At 40.0% G+C, this 17860-nt stretch overlaps 1 protein-coding gene across 9 annotated transcripts in view; it reads right to left on the reverse strand.

The window, feature by feature from the left end:
* The window catches only part of RNF144B (ring finger protein 144B), a 176169-nt gene that overhangs the window by 18776 nt on the left and 139533 nt on the right, over positions 1–17860 (reverse strand). For all 9 annotated transcript variants that reach the window (XR_010835152.1, XR_010835151.1, XR_010835150.1 and 6 more), the window contains one exon: positions 11513–11573. Coding sequence is in view for 6 of the 9 variants with exons in the window: in XM_067006699.1 (XP_066862800.1) it covers positions 11513–11573 (61 nt within the window). In the remaining 3 variants the exon portion in view is untranslated. The remainder of the gene's footprint in view (positions 1–11512; positions 11574–17860) is intronic.

The raw sequence follows: 17860 nt of genomic DNA on the forward strand, positions 1-17860 counted from the left end.
TGCCTTCTTGATAAACCATTAAAGGCAGAGTAAATGACTATTCTGGTGGGTAGGAGGGTAGAGGATGGGGTGGGGGCAATCTAGCCAAATTCATTAAAGTCCTCTCAGTTTATATTTCTATGTTAAAGTAAGGAGCAAAGTAAGTTAGCAAGGAGTTAGGGAATGAGTATTCAAAGGAGTAGTGACTCAATTTCTCTTACTGGATGTACAGACGGGACCGCAGAGATTTCTCCCTTATAGTCAAACAGCCACATGCTGCAGAAATTCATGATGGACATTTCTGAATGAGAAGAAAAGGTACACTGGTGTTTCTGGGCCTGAAGACACGAAGGATACTTAATTTGTTTTTCTCTATTTTTGATTCATGACAGAGACCACTCAGCTCAAATGCACACTTTCTACTCTTTAAGCTGGGTGACTACAGTATTAATTTGGTTAGAATTGGGAAAGATAAGCCTTTGGGACTGTTACATTTGTAAGAACCAGATGATACTGAGCAAACATCACTTCTGTTTTTGAGGGTTTTTTATAGCTGTGCATTTAAAAAATCACATTTAAGTCTATAAGTGAGAACCGTGAATAAGTAGCCAACATGCACATGGTTTTTGGTCTGAAAGATTTCCAACTTTTATCCAAATAATGCAAGAGAAGGGATTTACATATGTAATAAGGCAGTCCAGTCTTACAAGGAGCTAAGTAAGCAGAGGGGAGAGTCACAGGAAATAATCTGGGGATAGTCATCAAGGGTCTAATCGCAGATTACGATGATAAGGCCTAAACGTGATGAGAAGCCGTTGGAGGAGAAGGCCATTTTGATCAGGGGAGTGTTGTGATATGACTTGCACTTTTAGAAGATTATTCTGGCTACTGTAGGAAAAACAGGTGGTAGCAGAACAAAGTGGCAGCACAGAGATCTAGTAAGAGGCTATTGTAGTTATCTAATCCAAGATGATACATCCAATACAAGATGATATATGTTAGAAGTGGAAGTACTAAAAATGTGGAGCATAGTTTGAAGGTGAAACTGTCAAGATTTCCTGGTAGAGATGCAGTTGGATGCAGTCATCCAGTTGACAACGACTGACCTAGACACGTACCTGGAACATAGTATTCATTGAATAAGTGAGTGAAGCAACATAACAGAAGTGTAAGAAATAATATCTGTAGATCAATTCCCTATGGTAATAAAAGATAATGAAAGCATCTATGGCAAGGTTCTATATTGTTCAGCCCTGCGTCTAGATATTTTCAGAGAACAGACACAACTCTTCAGAGAGATATTTGTATAGGGCATCTTGGAGTCTCTTGGAGAAGAGCCTCCCACAACAGAACAGGGATCTAGACATACAATTCTGGCCAGGTTACACTGAAAAGGGATCTGAATACAATATGGCATCTGTCCTTCACATTATCCTTCAGCCTGGCTCCCAGAAAAGCAGCTACAAGTAAAAGTCAAAAGAAGCTAAAAGAGTTGTCTTGCTTTTAAAAAATTATTAACATTCCAATGTGCCATTAAGAGCGCCATTTTGTTTCATATACCTTAGGTAACAGAGTATACCACAAGCGGGGCCTAGAAGCCAGAGTGGTAGAAAAGGTGAAAAAAAGCTGAAGAGCCATCAGAAATTGGCAGCCCCGGCAGCTAACAGGAATTCCCAGAAGCCAAGCCAGGATACCAGGTGGTAGCCAAATCGCTATCACATGAGCAAGAGCTGGCTTCTCCTCCACACCAATTATCTGAGAGGAGTTTGAAGGGAAGGAGAGCCCCTGGGGTGAATGGAGAACTTTCTAAAACACTATTACTATTACTGTGAATTCAATTCTACCTCCTGGCTTTGGGCTCAGGAAACACAGTTATTATGTAGATAAACAAAACGCACATTATCCAAAACATTTAAGGTTCAATCTCTTCTTCCTTCCAATTTCTATTCCAAAGATGAAAAAAAAAATGAACTGATGCATATTCAAATATGTATCAGCAGTGATGAAAGCTTTCTGCAGCTTTGAGATGGGGAAAGCTCAGAAACCTAGAAAAAGAGAACAGTACCCTCAACACTTTAATATGGACATGACTGAAAAGTGAATAATTGTAACATACTTACATCAGAGATAGACGAAGTCACAGACTTGAACTGGAATTTACTTATGAAAATTAGAATTGATTACTGAAGTAAAGACCCATGACTACTTGATCTTCAGATTCTGCTTCTTCATGTAAATTGCATAAGGCAGGAAATGCTATTTAAAACTATTTTCTACTTCTATACTCTGACAATTATTAGGACATAGACACATTCCAAGAAAATAAAACTGTCATGAAACCTATAGACCACATCTGACCCCATAACTGTTTTCAGCTTTCTAAAACTAAACTCCAGACCCTTGGTTTTCCCACCTGGAACTAGATATGTGAAGCTTACTTTTTATTCGGCTAGATATTTTCTCAGCTAACACAAGTGTTGTTTTTCTGCTATCTTCTACCATTGTGAGGCTGTACCAAAAAAGACATCGGAGGCATGTTTATTATTGTGGGAAATGCCATGCACTCAAGCTAATTTAATTATCAACTGAGCTAAATCAAACTGTTTCACGACCCACTGCATTTTAAATTATGCCAAAATTAATTTGCTTTCTACTATCTCAAAGAACAAAGGTCTTCTGCAGAGAGTTAAAATGCAATTAAACTAAACTCATTGGAATTAACATCTGCAATAGTAAATATACCCAAACAGAGGTGGCCATCGGCAGAGGGGTTGCTCTCAAGATAGTTGATGAGAACCACAGCATTTCACACTTGGAGACAACTTTTGAGGTTATCTAGTCTAACACTGTTATATTGAGACCAACAGAAGTTAAGAGTCTGCATAACACATGGTTAGTGAGTATGTGACGGGATCAGGCCTTTTTACTCCTAGAATACCATTATTTATGTAAAAACATAATCATGTTATTAAATAGATTTTAATCCCCCCATCACCATGGGAATCTTTTCTCTTTGAAGCAGCAACTTTGAATGCTCCATCTCAGCAAGTCACAATCTCCTTGGAGGTGTTCAGAGAAGGTGGATCGATGCTTTGAGTAAGAATATACTGTATGAAGGAAACTGATATGCTAGGTGGGGTAAAGAATTTGCCTCGATTATCAAGTTTCTATACAACTCTCTAGAATCTAGGACAATAAGGAAGGAGACACACTGAAGAAGATTTGAATTAAGATGAAAAGAAAACAGAGTGATATTATTGTGCACTCACTCCAAGACATGATCTGGATTCTGGAAGATTCTTTCTTAGTTTGGTTTAGAGAACTGGGGACAAGATTTGGGGCTGGTAGTGATGAATAACAACAAGAAGAATAAAAATAATGGCAGTAATAATTTATTGAATGCACACTGTGACATACACAATATTAACTCATTTATTCTCTACAGCAGCTCTGGGACTGTCATTCCATTACTATCCCCATTTTACAGATGAGGAAATGGACTTGCAGAGAGGAAGAGGAAAACACTTATGAACACTGTGTCTCTTATTCAGGTCCCTTTAGAAATCTCACCCAACTTGCTAATAAATGTCTTTTCTTGCAGACGCTTCAGTTTTTCAGGGGAGAGCTGTAACATCTAGAGGGTGCTGTGTCAGGTTTAAAACTGATCAACAAAAAAGAACGGGATGGTAAAGTTGAAGAAGCGTGAAGCCAAGGAGAAAGTGTTACCATCTGAAAGCACAGAAGAGCTTGGGAAGGAAACCCTAGACTTAGTCATACATTTACCACAAAACACCAGAAAATCAGGCTTAAAGAGAAAACACACACACACAGATGGTAAGAATGAGCTTGTGATCAGAAACTATGAAAAGGAAGGTGACTAATGAGAGATGGGAGGTGTTAAAAAATAAAACTGAACTGCTGATAAAGTCATTTAGTATCACCCAGTCTTAAAAAGTAAAAACACTAAAAGAAACCAAATAGCTACACAGGGAGCTCTGGTGAGATATGACCTTAATAATTAGATAGAAATGATGGAGTGGGAGCATTTCACCAAGGTCAAATGCAAGAGCAAGATGAAATTTGAAGAGCCGTCTCATAAATGTTAAGGCTCAAAATGAAAGGAGGCTTTTGTAGGGACTTCCCTGGTGGCGCTGTGGTTAAGGATCTGCCTGCCAGTGCAGGGGATATGGGTTCGATCCCTAGTCCAGGAAGATCCCACATGCCACGGAGCAACTAAACCCAGGCGCCACAACTACGGAGCCTGCGCTCTAGAGCCCACGTGCCACAACTACTGAGCCCATGTGCCACAACTACTGAAGCCCACACGCCTAGAGCTCGTGCTCCACAACAAGAGAAGCCACTGCAGTGAGAAGCCCACGCTTCACAACAAAGAGTAGCCCCCCTCACCTGCACACAGCAGTGAAGACGCAACGCAGCCAAAAATAAATAAATTAATTAATTTTTTAAAAAAAAGGAGGCTTTTGTGAAAAATGTTGAGAACAAAAGAGCTTTCAAAGAAAAATGGAACCATAGCTTGAAGCCACATCTGGAATTGCACCTGGCACACAGATACTCAGTATATACATAAGTACATATTGAATACATGAGTGAAAACAGTAGGATTAACGGATGATAACAGGAAAATAAATTCCTATTGTATTCACCTTTTTTTTTTTTTTTTTTCCGCGGGCCTCACACTGTTGTGGTCTCTCCCGTTGCAGAGCACAGGCTCCGGACGCACAAGCTCAGCAGGCCATGGCTCACGGGCCTAGCCGCTCGGTGGAATGTGGGATCTTCCCGGACCGGGGCACGAACCCGCGTCCCCTGCATCGGCAGGCGGACTCTCAACCACTGCGCCACCAGGGAAGCCCTGTATTCACTTTTTTTATGAAGGAGAACAATAATGGCATTTAAACCATTTGTAAGAGTCTCTAACCACTTGGTAATTATACAAATATCCAAGAACAGACACATTCACCCACCAAGGAACTGAAGCAACTTGCAGTTACAGTAAGTAAAAAGGATCACGAAAATTAGAAAAAACTCTTAAGGACTAGAGATGCATAATCTTAACCCAGCTTTCCAAAAAACTAATTTGAAAAAGTAGGTTCTGGAAACAAGAGACAAACAAAATTCTAGCCTTAATAATCAGACATGTGCTTTGAGAACCAGAAGAAAGTAAAGCAATAATCACTAACACATGCCAAACTCAGTATTCCCTTTTCTTTGTTAATATTCGAAGATAGACACAGAAAACACACAAACACAGCAGTAGCCAATGGAAAAATCACAGATGGATGAAAAGTGGATTCACAGAATAACCAATAAATGCCAAGTGACACTTCTCTGTTTGTGTAAACAGAGTGGTGATTTGGGACCATTTCTGTTCAAAAGATTTTCCCCAGAAAGATGCTGATGAAAACAAAGACACAGAAGACAAGCTAATCATATATGTAACATAATGTAGAAGAAAACTAAAACACTGGATGACAAACTAAAAACTAAAAAAGAACTTGGTAGGCAATAAGAATTGGACAAAACTAACGATAATTTTTCTTACTAAGATATAGAGCTGCCACTAATCTGATTCTACATTTTTTTCAGAGTAAAAATAATCTCTCCAATTCTGAGTCCAGCCAATGAGTTTTAGTTTCCACCAGTTAGTCATTGAACCCATTCATAATATTAGTATTTAATACATCTCAAGATCCCCTCTTAAAGAGTTCCACATAAAATATCTTCATGACATAGACCTCAAAGTCACGTAGCTGGTAAGTGCTGAGTTAGAGGTGAATATGAAGTCTATTAGGTAAAATGGCAGTATACAATTTAGATAAAGATGATCCCTATCAAGTAAATTGCATTTACTTAATTCTTACTTGGAATTAAGAATTATTCTTACTTGGAACGTTATTAAACTTATTCTTACTTGGAATGTCTATTTTCTAATAATAATTATTTATAATAGATGCTGAGGAAGAATTACATGAGTACAAATTGCCTTCCAAAATCACCTAAGATCAAAACGTCTCTGGGAACCATAATTCAAAAAGAGCCATGTACTAAAATGTTCATTGCAGCTCTATTTACAATAGCCAGGACATGGAAGCAACCTAAGTGTCCATCAACAGCTGAATGGATAAAGAAGATGTGGCACATATATACAATGGAATATTACTCAGCCATAAAAAGAAACAAAACTGAGTTATTTGTAGTGAGGTGGATGGACCTGGAGTCTGTCATACAGAGTGAAGTAAGTCAGAAGGAGAAAAACAAATACCGTATGCTAACACATATATATGGAATCTAAGAAAACAAAATGTCATGAAGAGCCTAGGGGTAGGACGGGAATAAAACACAGACCTACTAGAGCATGGACTTGAGGATATGGGGAGGGGGAAGGGTAAGCTGTGACGAAGTGAAAGAGTGGCAGGGACATATATACACTACCAAATGTCAATTAGATAGCTAGTGGGAAGCAGCTGCATAGCACAGGGAGATCAGCTCCGTGCTTTGTGACCACCTAGCGGGGTGGGATAGGGAGGGTGGGAGGGAGGGAGACGCAAGAGGGAAGAGATATGGGAACATATGTATATGTATAACTGATTCACTTTGTTGTAAAGCAGAAACTAATACACCATTGTAAAGCAATTATACTCCAATAAAGATGTTTTAAAAAAAAGTCTCTGGGTCTCAGTTTCCTTTTTTATAAAATGAGGAAGTTGAACCAAATTGTCATCAGATTTAACAAATTTCCAAATTTAAAATAGTTCCATATGGGACTACCCTGGTGGTGCAGTGGTTAAGAATCCGCCTGCCAATGCAGGGGATATGGGTTTGAGCCCTGGTCCAGGAAGATCCCACATGCCATGGGGCAACTAAGCCCATGTGCCACAACTACTGAGTCTGTGCTCCAGAGCCCGTGAGTCACAGTGACTGAGCCCACGTGCTACAACTACTGATGCCCATGCACTCTAGGGCCCACATGCCATGCCTAGAGCCCGCGTGCTGCAACTATTGAAGCCTGCGTACCTAGAGCCCATGCTCTGCAACAAGAGAAGCCACCACAATGAGAAGCCTGCGCACCACAACAAAGAGTAGCCTCCACTCACCGCAACTAGAGAAAGCCCACATGCAGCAACAAAGACACAATGCAGCCAAAAAAATTTTTTTTTAATACAAAATAAATTTAAAAATACTTCCAGGGCTTCCATGGTGGTGCAGTGGTTGAGAGTCCGCCTGCCAATGCAGGGGACACGGGTTTGAGCCCTGGTCTGGGAAGATCCCACATGCCGCAGAGCAACTAGGCCCGTGAGCCACAACTACTGAGCCTGCGCGTCTGGAGCCTGTGCTCCACAACAAGAGAGGCCGCGACAGTGAGAGGCTTGCGCACCGCGATGAAGAGTGGCTCCCGCTTGCCACAACTAGAGAAAGCCCTCGGACAGAAACGAAGACCCAACACAGCCAAAAATAAATAAATAAACAAATGTGGGGTTTAAAAAAAAAAAAGATCCTTTAAAAAAAACACAAAACTTCCATCCTTTACAATAGTGTAAATGTCTAATTAAATTACAGCGTTTACAGTTTGTCAGTTCCTCAAAAACTAAACATAGAATTGCCGTATGACCCAGCAATTCCACTGGTAGCTACATACCCAAAAGAACTGAAAGCAGGGATTGTACCCCAATGTTCACTGTAGCATTATTCGCAATAGCCAAAAGGTGGAAACAAGCCAAGTGTCCACCAACAGATGAATGGATAAACAAAATGTGGTATATGTACACAATGGAATATTATTTAGCCATAAAAAGAAGTTCTGATACAGGCTGCAACGTGGATGAACCTTCAAAACATTATACTAAGTGAAATAAGCCAGACACAAAAGGAAAATACTGTATGATTTCACTTATATGAAATGTCTAGACTGCAAATTCACAGAACAGAAAGTAGATTAGAGGTTATCAGGGGCTGGGAGAAGAGGGGAATGGAAAATTATTGTTTAATTGTTACAGGGTTTCTTCTTGGGGTGATAAAAGTTTAGCAAGTGGATGGTGGTGATGGCTTCACAACACTGTGAATGTTCTTAATGCCATTGAATCGTACGCCTAAGATGGTGAAGTGGTAAATTTTCTGTTGTATTTATTTTACAGTAAAAAATAAAAAAATATAGAATTCAAAAAATTTTATAGATGAGGAAGCTTGGACACACCTATGTGGTCCTAGGCAAGTCTCAACCTCTCCAATTTTCAGTTTCTTCATCTATAAAATATGAATAATAAAATCAATTGTCAATTCATGGGATCTGTATGGGGCATCTGCCTAGAACTTGCAAGAAAAAATAAATTCCATGTATGAGTAAAACTATTTGATCTATAATGCATCAGAGCTATGGAAGACCACCTATAAAAAAAGACTGACTCCAAAACCTGCTTAACTTGCAACCAGACTGCATATATTATCACATCTAATGAAGAAATAAGCCAGTCAGAAGTAGGGTTGAAAACAAGAACCTTGGAAAGTCCAAGTCACAAGGCAAAGTGCGGTAGCATCTCTCCAAGCACTATCGGGGCAGAGTAAGAGTCCTGGCCAATAATCTTCCATGTGCACCTTGCATATGACAAGGCTGTTCCTATTGTAAAGATGGATATGGCACTTGCCTGCATATTACTAAGCGAAAGAAGCCAATCTGAGAAGGCTAAATACTGTTTGATTGCAATTATATAACATTCCGGAAAGGGCAAAATTATGCAGACAGTAAAAAGATCAGTGGTTGCCAGGGGTTAAGGGGGAGGAAGGGACAAACAGGCAGAGCACAGAGGGTTCTCAGGGCAGTGAAACTACTCTGTATGATACTGTATTGGTAGATACATATCCTTATAAATTTTTCCAAACTCACAGAATGTACAACACCCAAAAAAATGGATGTGGCCAATTAATTTCAAGTGTTCTAATCCCACTGACAACAAGACAATCATAACATCTATTTCAATATGAGGGTATCTCCTAGAGAATGTTATGATGATCTCATCTTAGAAAAAAGAGAATAGAAGCAGGACATTGAATATACTTTAAGTTATTACCAGTTTGATTACCAACAACTTAATATTTTGAACACTGAGACACTGGAAGGACTCAAGGAAGTGTTTTATATGTATTAATTCATTTAATCCTCATCTGAACCCCGTGGTATAGGGACTATATTAATAGCCACATTTTACAGGTGAAAAATTAAGGTACAGAAACTAAGGTCACACAGCTAGTAAGGGGTGGAGCCTGCATTCCCACACAGGCTCTTCTTGGCCACTATTTTTAGAATACGCTAAAAATTTATATTCATCAGTGAGAACCAACTCCCAGAAAGTTTTAATTCCTGATTCTATTAGAATCTGTCTAATTAATTGCAAAAGACATTTTATTTAATAAAATGTTTGCAAACAGTGAGGAATAAGGCCTGCTACTGACAAGATGGGGCCATGGGTGGGTGGGGAGGAGGTCGATGGTCTGGAGGAGAGATGCATCGGGGGCGATGGAACCCCATAGACGGGCTGAGCCCTGGTTACTGAGTGGGACTGGTGAGATTGACAGGTCTCACTATTTAATTTTTTTTTTTTTTTTTTTTTTTTTGCGATACGCGGGCCTCTCACTGTTTTGGCCTCTCCTGTTGCGGAGCACAGGCTCCGGATGCGCAGGCTCAGCGGCCATGGCCCACGGGCCCAGCCGCTCCGCGGCATGTGGGATCCTCCCGGACCGGGGCACGAACCCGCGTCCCCTGCGTCGTCAGGCGGACTCTCAACCACTGCGCCACCAGGGAAGCCCAGGTCTCATTATTTAAGAAGTCTGAAAATCCAGCCTAACTCCTTTGACTTTCTCCAGGTAAGAGCCCCCGCATGGCACTGCTACCAGCCACATCCATCCACGGGGTTAATGCCAGAAGTAATTTATTTTTATAATGGAGGATATCAGGATGAAGTGGGAAAATGGCAGGGCAGATGTTTGATACCGTTCATCGGCATCTGATGTTATAATGCTCAACCTAATTAGCCCACGTGGATGGATTAGGGAGGGCCAATATAAACTACCCCATCATTAATTCCTCTAGTTAGCTCAGAATCTACACAGGACAGTGTAGACGGTGTATCAGGCTATGTCTTCATACATTAAACCTAAAATTCATTTGACTCTTCTGGTTCTGATTCTGTGTTCGTGTTCGACAGCATCCTTTTTGCATCTTCCTACAGGGCAAAAATGTAATTCAAGTAATGTAGTCCAAGAATTTTAAAATAAATTCCATATATCAGTCTTACAAATTTAGTTAAATGATATATCCGTGAGAGATGAATCTGCTTTTGGCTTGCTGAAAAAAAATAAGCCTATGAGACTGAACCAAACTTTGGTCAAAGGTAGTGAATGCCATCCTGTGATTCTCCTGCAAATATTCCTATTCTTACCCCCTTTATGCTCCACATGTTCTTCTTTCTTTTTTCATGAAAGAATTATCTGTCAGGGTAATTGCAAAAATTAAATGAGATGGGCTTCCCTGGTGGCGCAGTGGTTGAGAGTCCGCCTGAAGATGCAGGGTACGCGGGTTCCCACATGCTGCGGCGGAGCGGCTGGGCCCGTGAGCCGTGGCCGCTGGGCCTGCGCGTCCAGAGCCTGTGCTCCGCAACGGGAGAGGCCACAACAGTAAGAGGCCCGCGTACCACAAAAAAAAAAAAAAAAAAAAAAAAAAAAAAAAAAAAATTAAATGAGATAAATTGTTTACCAAATTTACTGGCACATTAAAAAAAAAAAACTGTTCATTTCTTCCCCTACCCTCTTACCTCTAGACTTTATTAATCCAGACTAAAAAGCTAGCAATCAGAAAACTGTACATTCATGCCAGATTAGAGTTTATTTTATATGCTCAACGAGGCTTATGAGTTCCAGGGGAAACAATTTTCTTCTACTTCTCAGATATGGAAAAGTACACCAAAAAATAATTCCTACAGATAAAAAGGCAGTACAAATAGAAAAGCTATATAAATTACCCCAAGTCTAAAGTCAGAAAGAAAATTAGTCCAATACATTGGCAATAGCATCAGAATGATTACTCAGCCATCACTATGAACAAGAACAAACGGTGACTATTACAATGACAGTGAAAATGTTTGGATGGATGAATGTTTTGAAGAGATCTTCAAGAGCAGGGAAATTGGTGGTAAAACCCATTTTGAGGGACACTTTCTTTGTCATACTGTTATTGTGAAACTACCCAACTTTTGCAGAACTTCTCTCACGTGAGCCCAATTAAAAATACAAAACAACCAACATAAGGAAAGTTCTGTTTCCTGCCAGTTTGCTTTTTTTTTTTCTTGGCTGTGGCTGAGAAAGTTGAAATTTTATGTTGCAATTACCGTTTGTCTTCTTCGGAGCACCCTGGTGGCTTTTCTGACAGCTCACAGCTGCCTTAATCTTCCACACAGGTTAGTGTAAAGAGGACACATGTAATAATACCACATTCACCGTCAGGATAAAAAGAAGAGCGCGTACATACCTCGTTCAGATTTTAACCGCTGATAAAGCTGAAACTGATCCACAGATACCAAACAGGCAATCTGAAACCAGAGACATTTAAAAGATGAGATTTCAGGTCATCACAGAGCCCTGAGTTACCAGTCTTTTTATGATCCCTTTTTCTTGTTTGGCTTACTGTATCCTCTCTATACCAGCTGTCCACAAACTTCTTTTTCCTTAGACTGTTCATGCAGTAACAGAAGCAGCAATTCCCAAATCATCCCCAGTCCTCCGCCATGGGATTCGCTGCTCAAGGTATCAGTTACACAACTCAGCGATCACCTCCTGTTCTTTTATCAGCATCTATCAAGACCAGACAACCAAATTTTTGGATTTCCCAAATTATCTGTGCACGTATACCAAGGATGCTCCTCTTCTCTTTTAAGACATTTTTAAAAGATTATACTTCTCCTGGGCATCATTCTGTAAACAAAGCCTGAAGATTCAAGTGCAGGGAGTGGCTGGGGTGACTAACAACAAGAAAAGATTATAGTTCTAATCTAAGAACTAAGACTAAGCTAAGAAAAGCTAAGACTAAGATCAGGTAGATACTGTCTCAGCAATAATGAGAACTTCATTAATCACCTAGGAAAGAGTACTTTCTAAGCAACAGAAAAGTAATTTCATCTGATGAAAATCACCTCACGGGGCCTTGGTGATAATCATTCATTGCCATTCATGCCCTGGTAGAAAAGAAATGCCTGAGATAGTTCTTGTGGCTACAAGCCACTAGGAAAAAACAGTGATTCACATCGAACTAAATGACATTTCAGATTAATCATTTTTAAATTGCATTTCAAAGGCAGATGCAGGAAAAGCTAACTGCTCTTAAACTGGCATTCTAAAAATAATTCCACTGACATCAACATATAAATACATTGACATTGCTTAAAAGACTTATAACTGAGAAAATCAAAGGACTTTAGATTAGGTTTTCAGACATTCGGCAAGTTGATAAAGGACACAGTCTTAGCCTTGGCAATTCCAGCTGTAAAACATGACATATTTTTGGTATAAAATATATCTAGATGAAAGTTCTTGCAACTAATGGAAGGAAGTCTGCTTTGAGAAAACCCTTAAAAATGAGGCATCTAAAATGTTATTTCACAAATATATTTTAAAAGGGAACGAAAACCTAATTCTCCCCCTCACAAAAAAATTCAACTTGTTTATTTTGCAAATGAATTCAACTAAATTAGCTAAAATGTATGAAGAACCACACAACGGGCAAGTTCAGTCTTCTATGTGCCAAGTAAAGTCTCCTAAAACGTAAATTTAGTTATAACATTTTTTCCAGTTGGGGAGAAAATGTTGCATTTTCATCTGGCACCTTAAATAAAAGCTCCTTAGCAATCACTGGAAAAAAAAATCATGGTTAATTTTACATGATGCGTATTTTACCATAATATTTTTAGAAGTATGGTTAGGCTTTTCTCATACTGAAAGCCAGTTTTGTTTCATCTATTATAATACTATCTGACATCTTTCCTGAAAGACAAAGGTGTCTCAAATAAAACGCAGAGTTGGAGACAGAAGGTACAGGCTCGTGAAGAGATCGGAGGCATTAACAATCAGTATAATTCTTGACTTAGTCACTGCTTCACTGCAGGTGGAGGACAAATAATCTAATACTACATTAACTTTGGGGCCAATGGTACTTGGGGAATGATGTCTTCTGGGACTGAGAGACCTCAGTGATATTCTAGAAATCTATTTTTAATAACATGCCCCACCCCCCAAAAGAAGCTACTTGAGGTCTTTGATTCTATGGGACAGTCTTGTACTCTAACTGCCACCACCTAAAATAGTTTCTGGACTGATGAAGACCTTCTTCAAACCCCTGAAAGGCAACCCCTAAAAATTATTATTTTTTTCAATGACAAGCAATTTATGTAACAGCTAAGTCCAACAGAGTTGATGGAAGACAAAGCAAACAGGAGATATTTTAGACACAGATGAAATTCTAATGAGAAAAATGACAGAAATTAATGCAGTAAAAAGTCAACAATAGTGATGGAAGTTAATTTTAAATTAGAAAGATAAATTTCATCCAAGGACACATTACTGCCAACAGGGAAGTCAGAGGTCTCTAACTTTTCTATCTCTTACTCTACCTTGTATCTCCTATTTATTATTTTATAGCTCAAAGGTTTGTATGGAATTAGGTCTTAATATGGTATATCAATTTTTCTATTGAAATGTGTGATCACAAAAAGTTAGTTCCATCACTTCTCACTCACACAAAAAGTTAGTTCCATCACACTCACTGTTTGATCCTTTTGGAATAAAGTTAACACAAAACACACCAGTCTATTCTCCAGCCCCTACCTCCTGGACTTCTTTTCCATATACTCATTGACAGTCTATTACGGGCAAAGCATTGGCTGGAAGCTTGGATACAAAAGAGGAAGGAGTACCAAAGCTGCCTTCAAGAAAGTTAAGTTACTCAGAAGGCAATATGTACACTAAGATTGGTTGCAAAACTGAAAATACTAAGAATAATAAAAGAGATTATATATAATGAGGTGTCTTGTGTGTATTCAATTTTCCTCTTCCCATCAACAAACAAGTTCCAAATCATTCAAAACCACACCAAGACATTCCTTTTAAACCTTTTTATTTTGAAATAATTTTAGACTTAACAAAAAGTTGCAAAAAAATGTATAAAGTTCCTAAACGCCATTTCCCCAACTTCTAATGGGAACACCTTATATAACCATAGTTAATTATTAAAATATAAAATTTACATTGATACAAAATAATTAATCTGTAGTCCATATTCAAACTTCACAAATTGTCCCACTAATGTCTTTTTTTTTCTTTTTTCAGTCCAAGATCCAATTCAGGATACCACCTTGCATTTAGTTGTCACGTCTCCTTAGCCTTCTCCAGTCTATGGAAGTTCCTTAGTCTGTTTTTGGCTCTTATGACCTTGACATGCTTGAAGAGTCCAGGCCACTTATTTTGTACAATGTTCTCCAATGTGGGTCTGTCTGATGCCTTCTCATGATTAGGCTGAGGTTGTGCATTTTTAGCAAGAATATCACAGAAGTGATGTTGCGTCATCAGGAGATACAAGAGGACAACGTGTCTCGTTACTGTCGATGTTAACTTTTTAACTTGATTAAGGTGATATCTGCCAGATTTCTCTACCCTTTGTAACCAGCAAGTATCTTGTAGTGAGATATTTTGAGATTCTGCAAATACACTGTTTTTCATCATATGTTTTCCCACTAATTTTTGTATCTATCAATAATTCTTGCCTATAATAATTATCACTGTTACTTGCTTAATAATGATTTTCTATTTCCATCATTCATGTCCACATTTATTAATTAGAATTCTAAGTAAGAGTTGTCCCTTATCCTTCATGTATTTGTTTATTCATTTATTTATTTAGGTCGATACAGACTAACAAGACTTATTATTATTATTTTTTGCGGTACGCGGGCCTCTCACTGTTGTGGCCTCTCCTGTTGCAGAGCACAGGCTCCGGACGCACAGGCTCCGGACGCGCAGGCCCAAGGCTTATTTTATTCAGTGAGTTCTAATCCATTACTAACCAGACTCATTTTCAAACGACAGAAGCAAAAATTTCTAAGTATTTTCTCAACTACTGAGAGAACACCACCCCAATCCTGAACTTGATTTAAAGTGATTTTTCGTTATTTCTCCTTTGAAATTTGTACTAATCTACCCGTTAAACAAAAATTTTCCTGTCCTCCTATCCAAAGACCACATTTTCTCCTCATCACTATTGAAACTTTCCAAAAAGAAAAAAATTTTTCATTCAAAGAGAAGGCAAATTCAGTTTCATTTTAACAAAAACAATATCAGAATAATAACAACAAAAGGCTACTAATTACCTGCAATCACTGTCTTTTTTGTTGTTGTTATTAAAAATGAACCTGGGGGTATTTATTCAATACCCAGTTCCTCCGCTGATGAAAGTCTTCACTTTTTCACCCCCCTCCACCTACAGCAGAGCACAGGCAGGGAATCCAGGATATATGTATATGTGGGGTGCTGGAAGTATTATATATAACAGTTAATTGTATATAGCTAAAATCCACAAATGAGGGCTTCCCTGGTGGCGCGGTGGTTGAGAGTCCGCCTGCCGATGCAGGGGACACGGGTTCGTGCCCCAGTCCGGGAAGATCCCACGTGCCGCGGAGCGGCTGGGCCCGTGAGCCATGGCCGCTGAGCCTGCGCGTCCGGAGCCTGTGCTCCGCAACGGGAGAAGCCACAGCAGTGAGAGGCCCGCGTACCGCAAAAAGAAAAAAAAAAGAAAAAAAAAATCCACAAATGAGAAGAAACAAAAAGGCACACCCCTATGGACCATTACTAACTATGACCATAATATTTGAGCAGACATCACCACCTACATTGACACTAACCCTACAAAAACCAAAGGAAAAGAAAGAGCAGACAGGGAAGCCTGCTTGCCAGAGAAGCATTAGTGCTAAGAGTACAGTGTGTTTTCATTATATTGATAAATACAATATATGCTGTCTTTTAGTTAGAAAAATAAAATGGTTAAAACACAAAAGCTAGGGATTGGCTTTCATGTATGTACTACCCATCAAGGTCTGGAAAGCCAGGACAGAAGAGGGGAAAAATAGGCCGGACTTTACTTAGCTTTGACCCTTTAAGTCACACTTCTGCTATGGTTGCTCTTAAAAATTAAAGGAACAGGCTGAACATAGAATACAAAAGATCAGTAGATCTGGAGATGAAACTGACCACAGAAATTGATCATTACAGCATGTCAAGGTGTTGGCAATTTTGAAGGGCTGCGACTTGCAAAAAATACTGGTAAGAGACATAGTACTGGCCTTACGGATAAGTGCCCTATCACATTAACACAGAAACTTCTTAGTTTCCTATCACAACCCAGAAAATAAAAACTGGCCCATCCACCCATTCATCTGACTGTAATAAACCAAGCTCACGCTAGCTATCAAATCCTAGCTGAAAAAACAAGAGGGCATTGTTGTCTGAGAGCCGGAAGGTATGGCTCATTGGGGAAGCAAAAGATGGAGGAGACCTGGAATTCCAGGGCCTTGGAATCTCAAAAACGTCTATTAACTCCAGCATGGCAGATTCCTTTATCCTGTGCCACCCCACAGTTTTATCCTTCTCCAGACAACAGGGATCACAGCCAAAGTTGTTTATAGACATGCTCAGACCCTTCCCACTCAGGTCCTTAAACTACAGGAACATTGATATGGCCACTTGCCTGGGCACCCTCATTTTTCCTCTGCCCCAGCTTCATACTCAGATAATGGGGGGAAAAAAGAGTTAAATGAAAAGATGGCAAGTGAAGACAGTGCTAAAGGGTGATTTGGGGGGGAACAACTGGATCTCTTATAATTCCAGCAGCCTTTACCTAAGCCACCCTAAACAAACACGTGATATGAGTAAAAACTGTGTTATTTTGCAAATATAACTTCAAATTTCTTGGCACTCCACTCCTCCATCCCCCCATCCCAGTCCTTCCAGAGTGCCCCACCCTAAATCCCTTCCGATACCAATTCTGGAGCCCCTGTTCTTGACAAGAACAGCTGCACCCACTCTTCTTCTGGGTATGCACTGTGGCACCAGCAGTAAAGGCAGGTCGTGTCAGTGCCCCGGGACTTGGAAGGAGGATTGGTGGGTGAGAAGCTGTTCCCTGCCATCCACTGCCAGCTGGCAAGGGGTAGAAGTTCAACTTCTCAGGCCGTGTAATGGTAGGTATGTGCTCCACTTAAAATTTTTTTTTTTTAATATGTATTTTTAAAATTTATTTTTGGCTGCGTTGGGTCTTTGTTGCTGCGTGCGGGTTTTCTCTAGTTGCAGCAAGTGGGAGCTACTCTTCGTTGCAGCGCACGGGCTCTAGGGAGCACGGGCTTCAGTAGTTGTGGCACGTGGGCTCAGTAGTTGTAGCTCTCGGGCTCTAGAGCGCAGGCTCAGTAGTTGTGGCGCACAGGCTTAGTTGCTCCGCGACATGTGGGATCTTGCCGGACCAGGGACTGAACTCGTGTCGCCTGCACTGGCAGGCGGATTCTTAACCACTGTGCCACCAGGGAAGTCCCTCGCCGCTCAAATTTGACATGGCCCAGACAAATGGGTCAGGTTCTCCCTGTGGTGGTAGGTTACTTCCCTAACACAGTAAGGACACTGCTTAAATGAGTCATCACCTTTTTAACAGGGCTGCTAACTTCAAGCAAAGGCCTTGCCTGAAGAAATGCTATCAGAACCAACCATCTGTGTCCTGCCTTTCATAATTCCATGTTGGACAAGATTCCTGGATCAAGTGCATTTGAAACACTGCTGAGCAGCAGCTGAA

Source organism: Kogia breviceps, chromosome 10 (genome assembly GCF_026419965.1).
Source record: "Kogia breviceps isolate mKogBre1 chromosome 10, mKogBre1 haplotype 1, whole genome shotgun sequence".
Lineage (NCBI taxonomy): Eukaryota > Metazoa > Chordata > Mammalia > Artiodactyla > Physeteridae > Kogia > Kogia breviceps.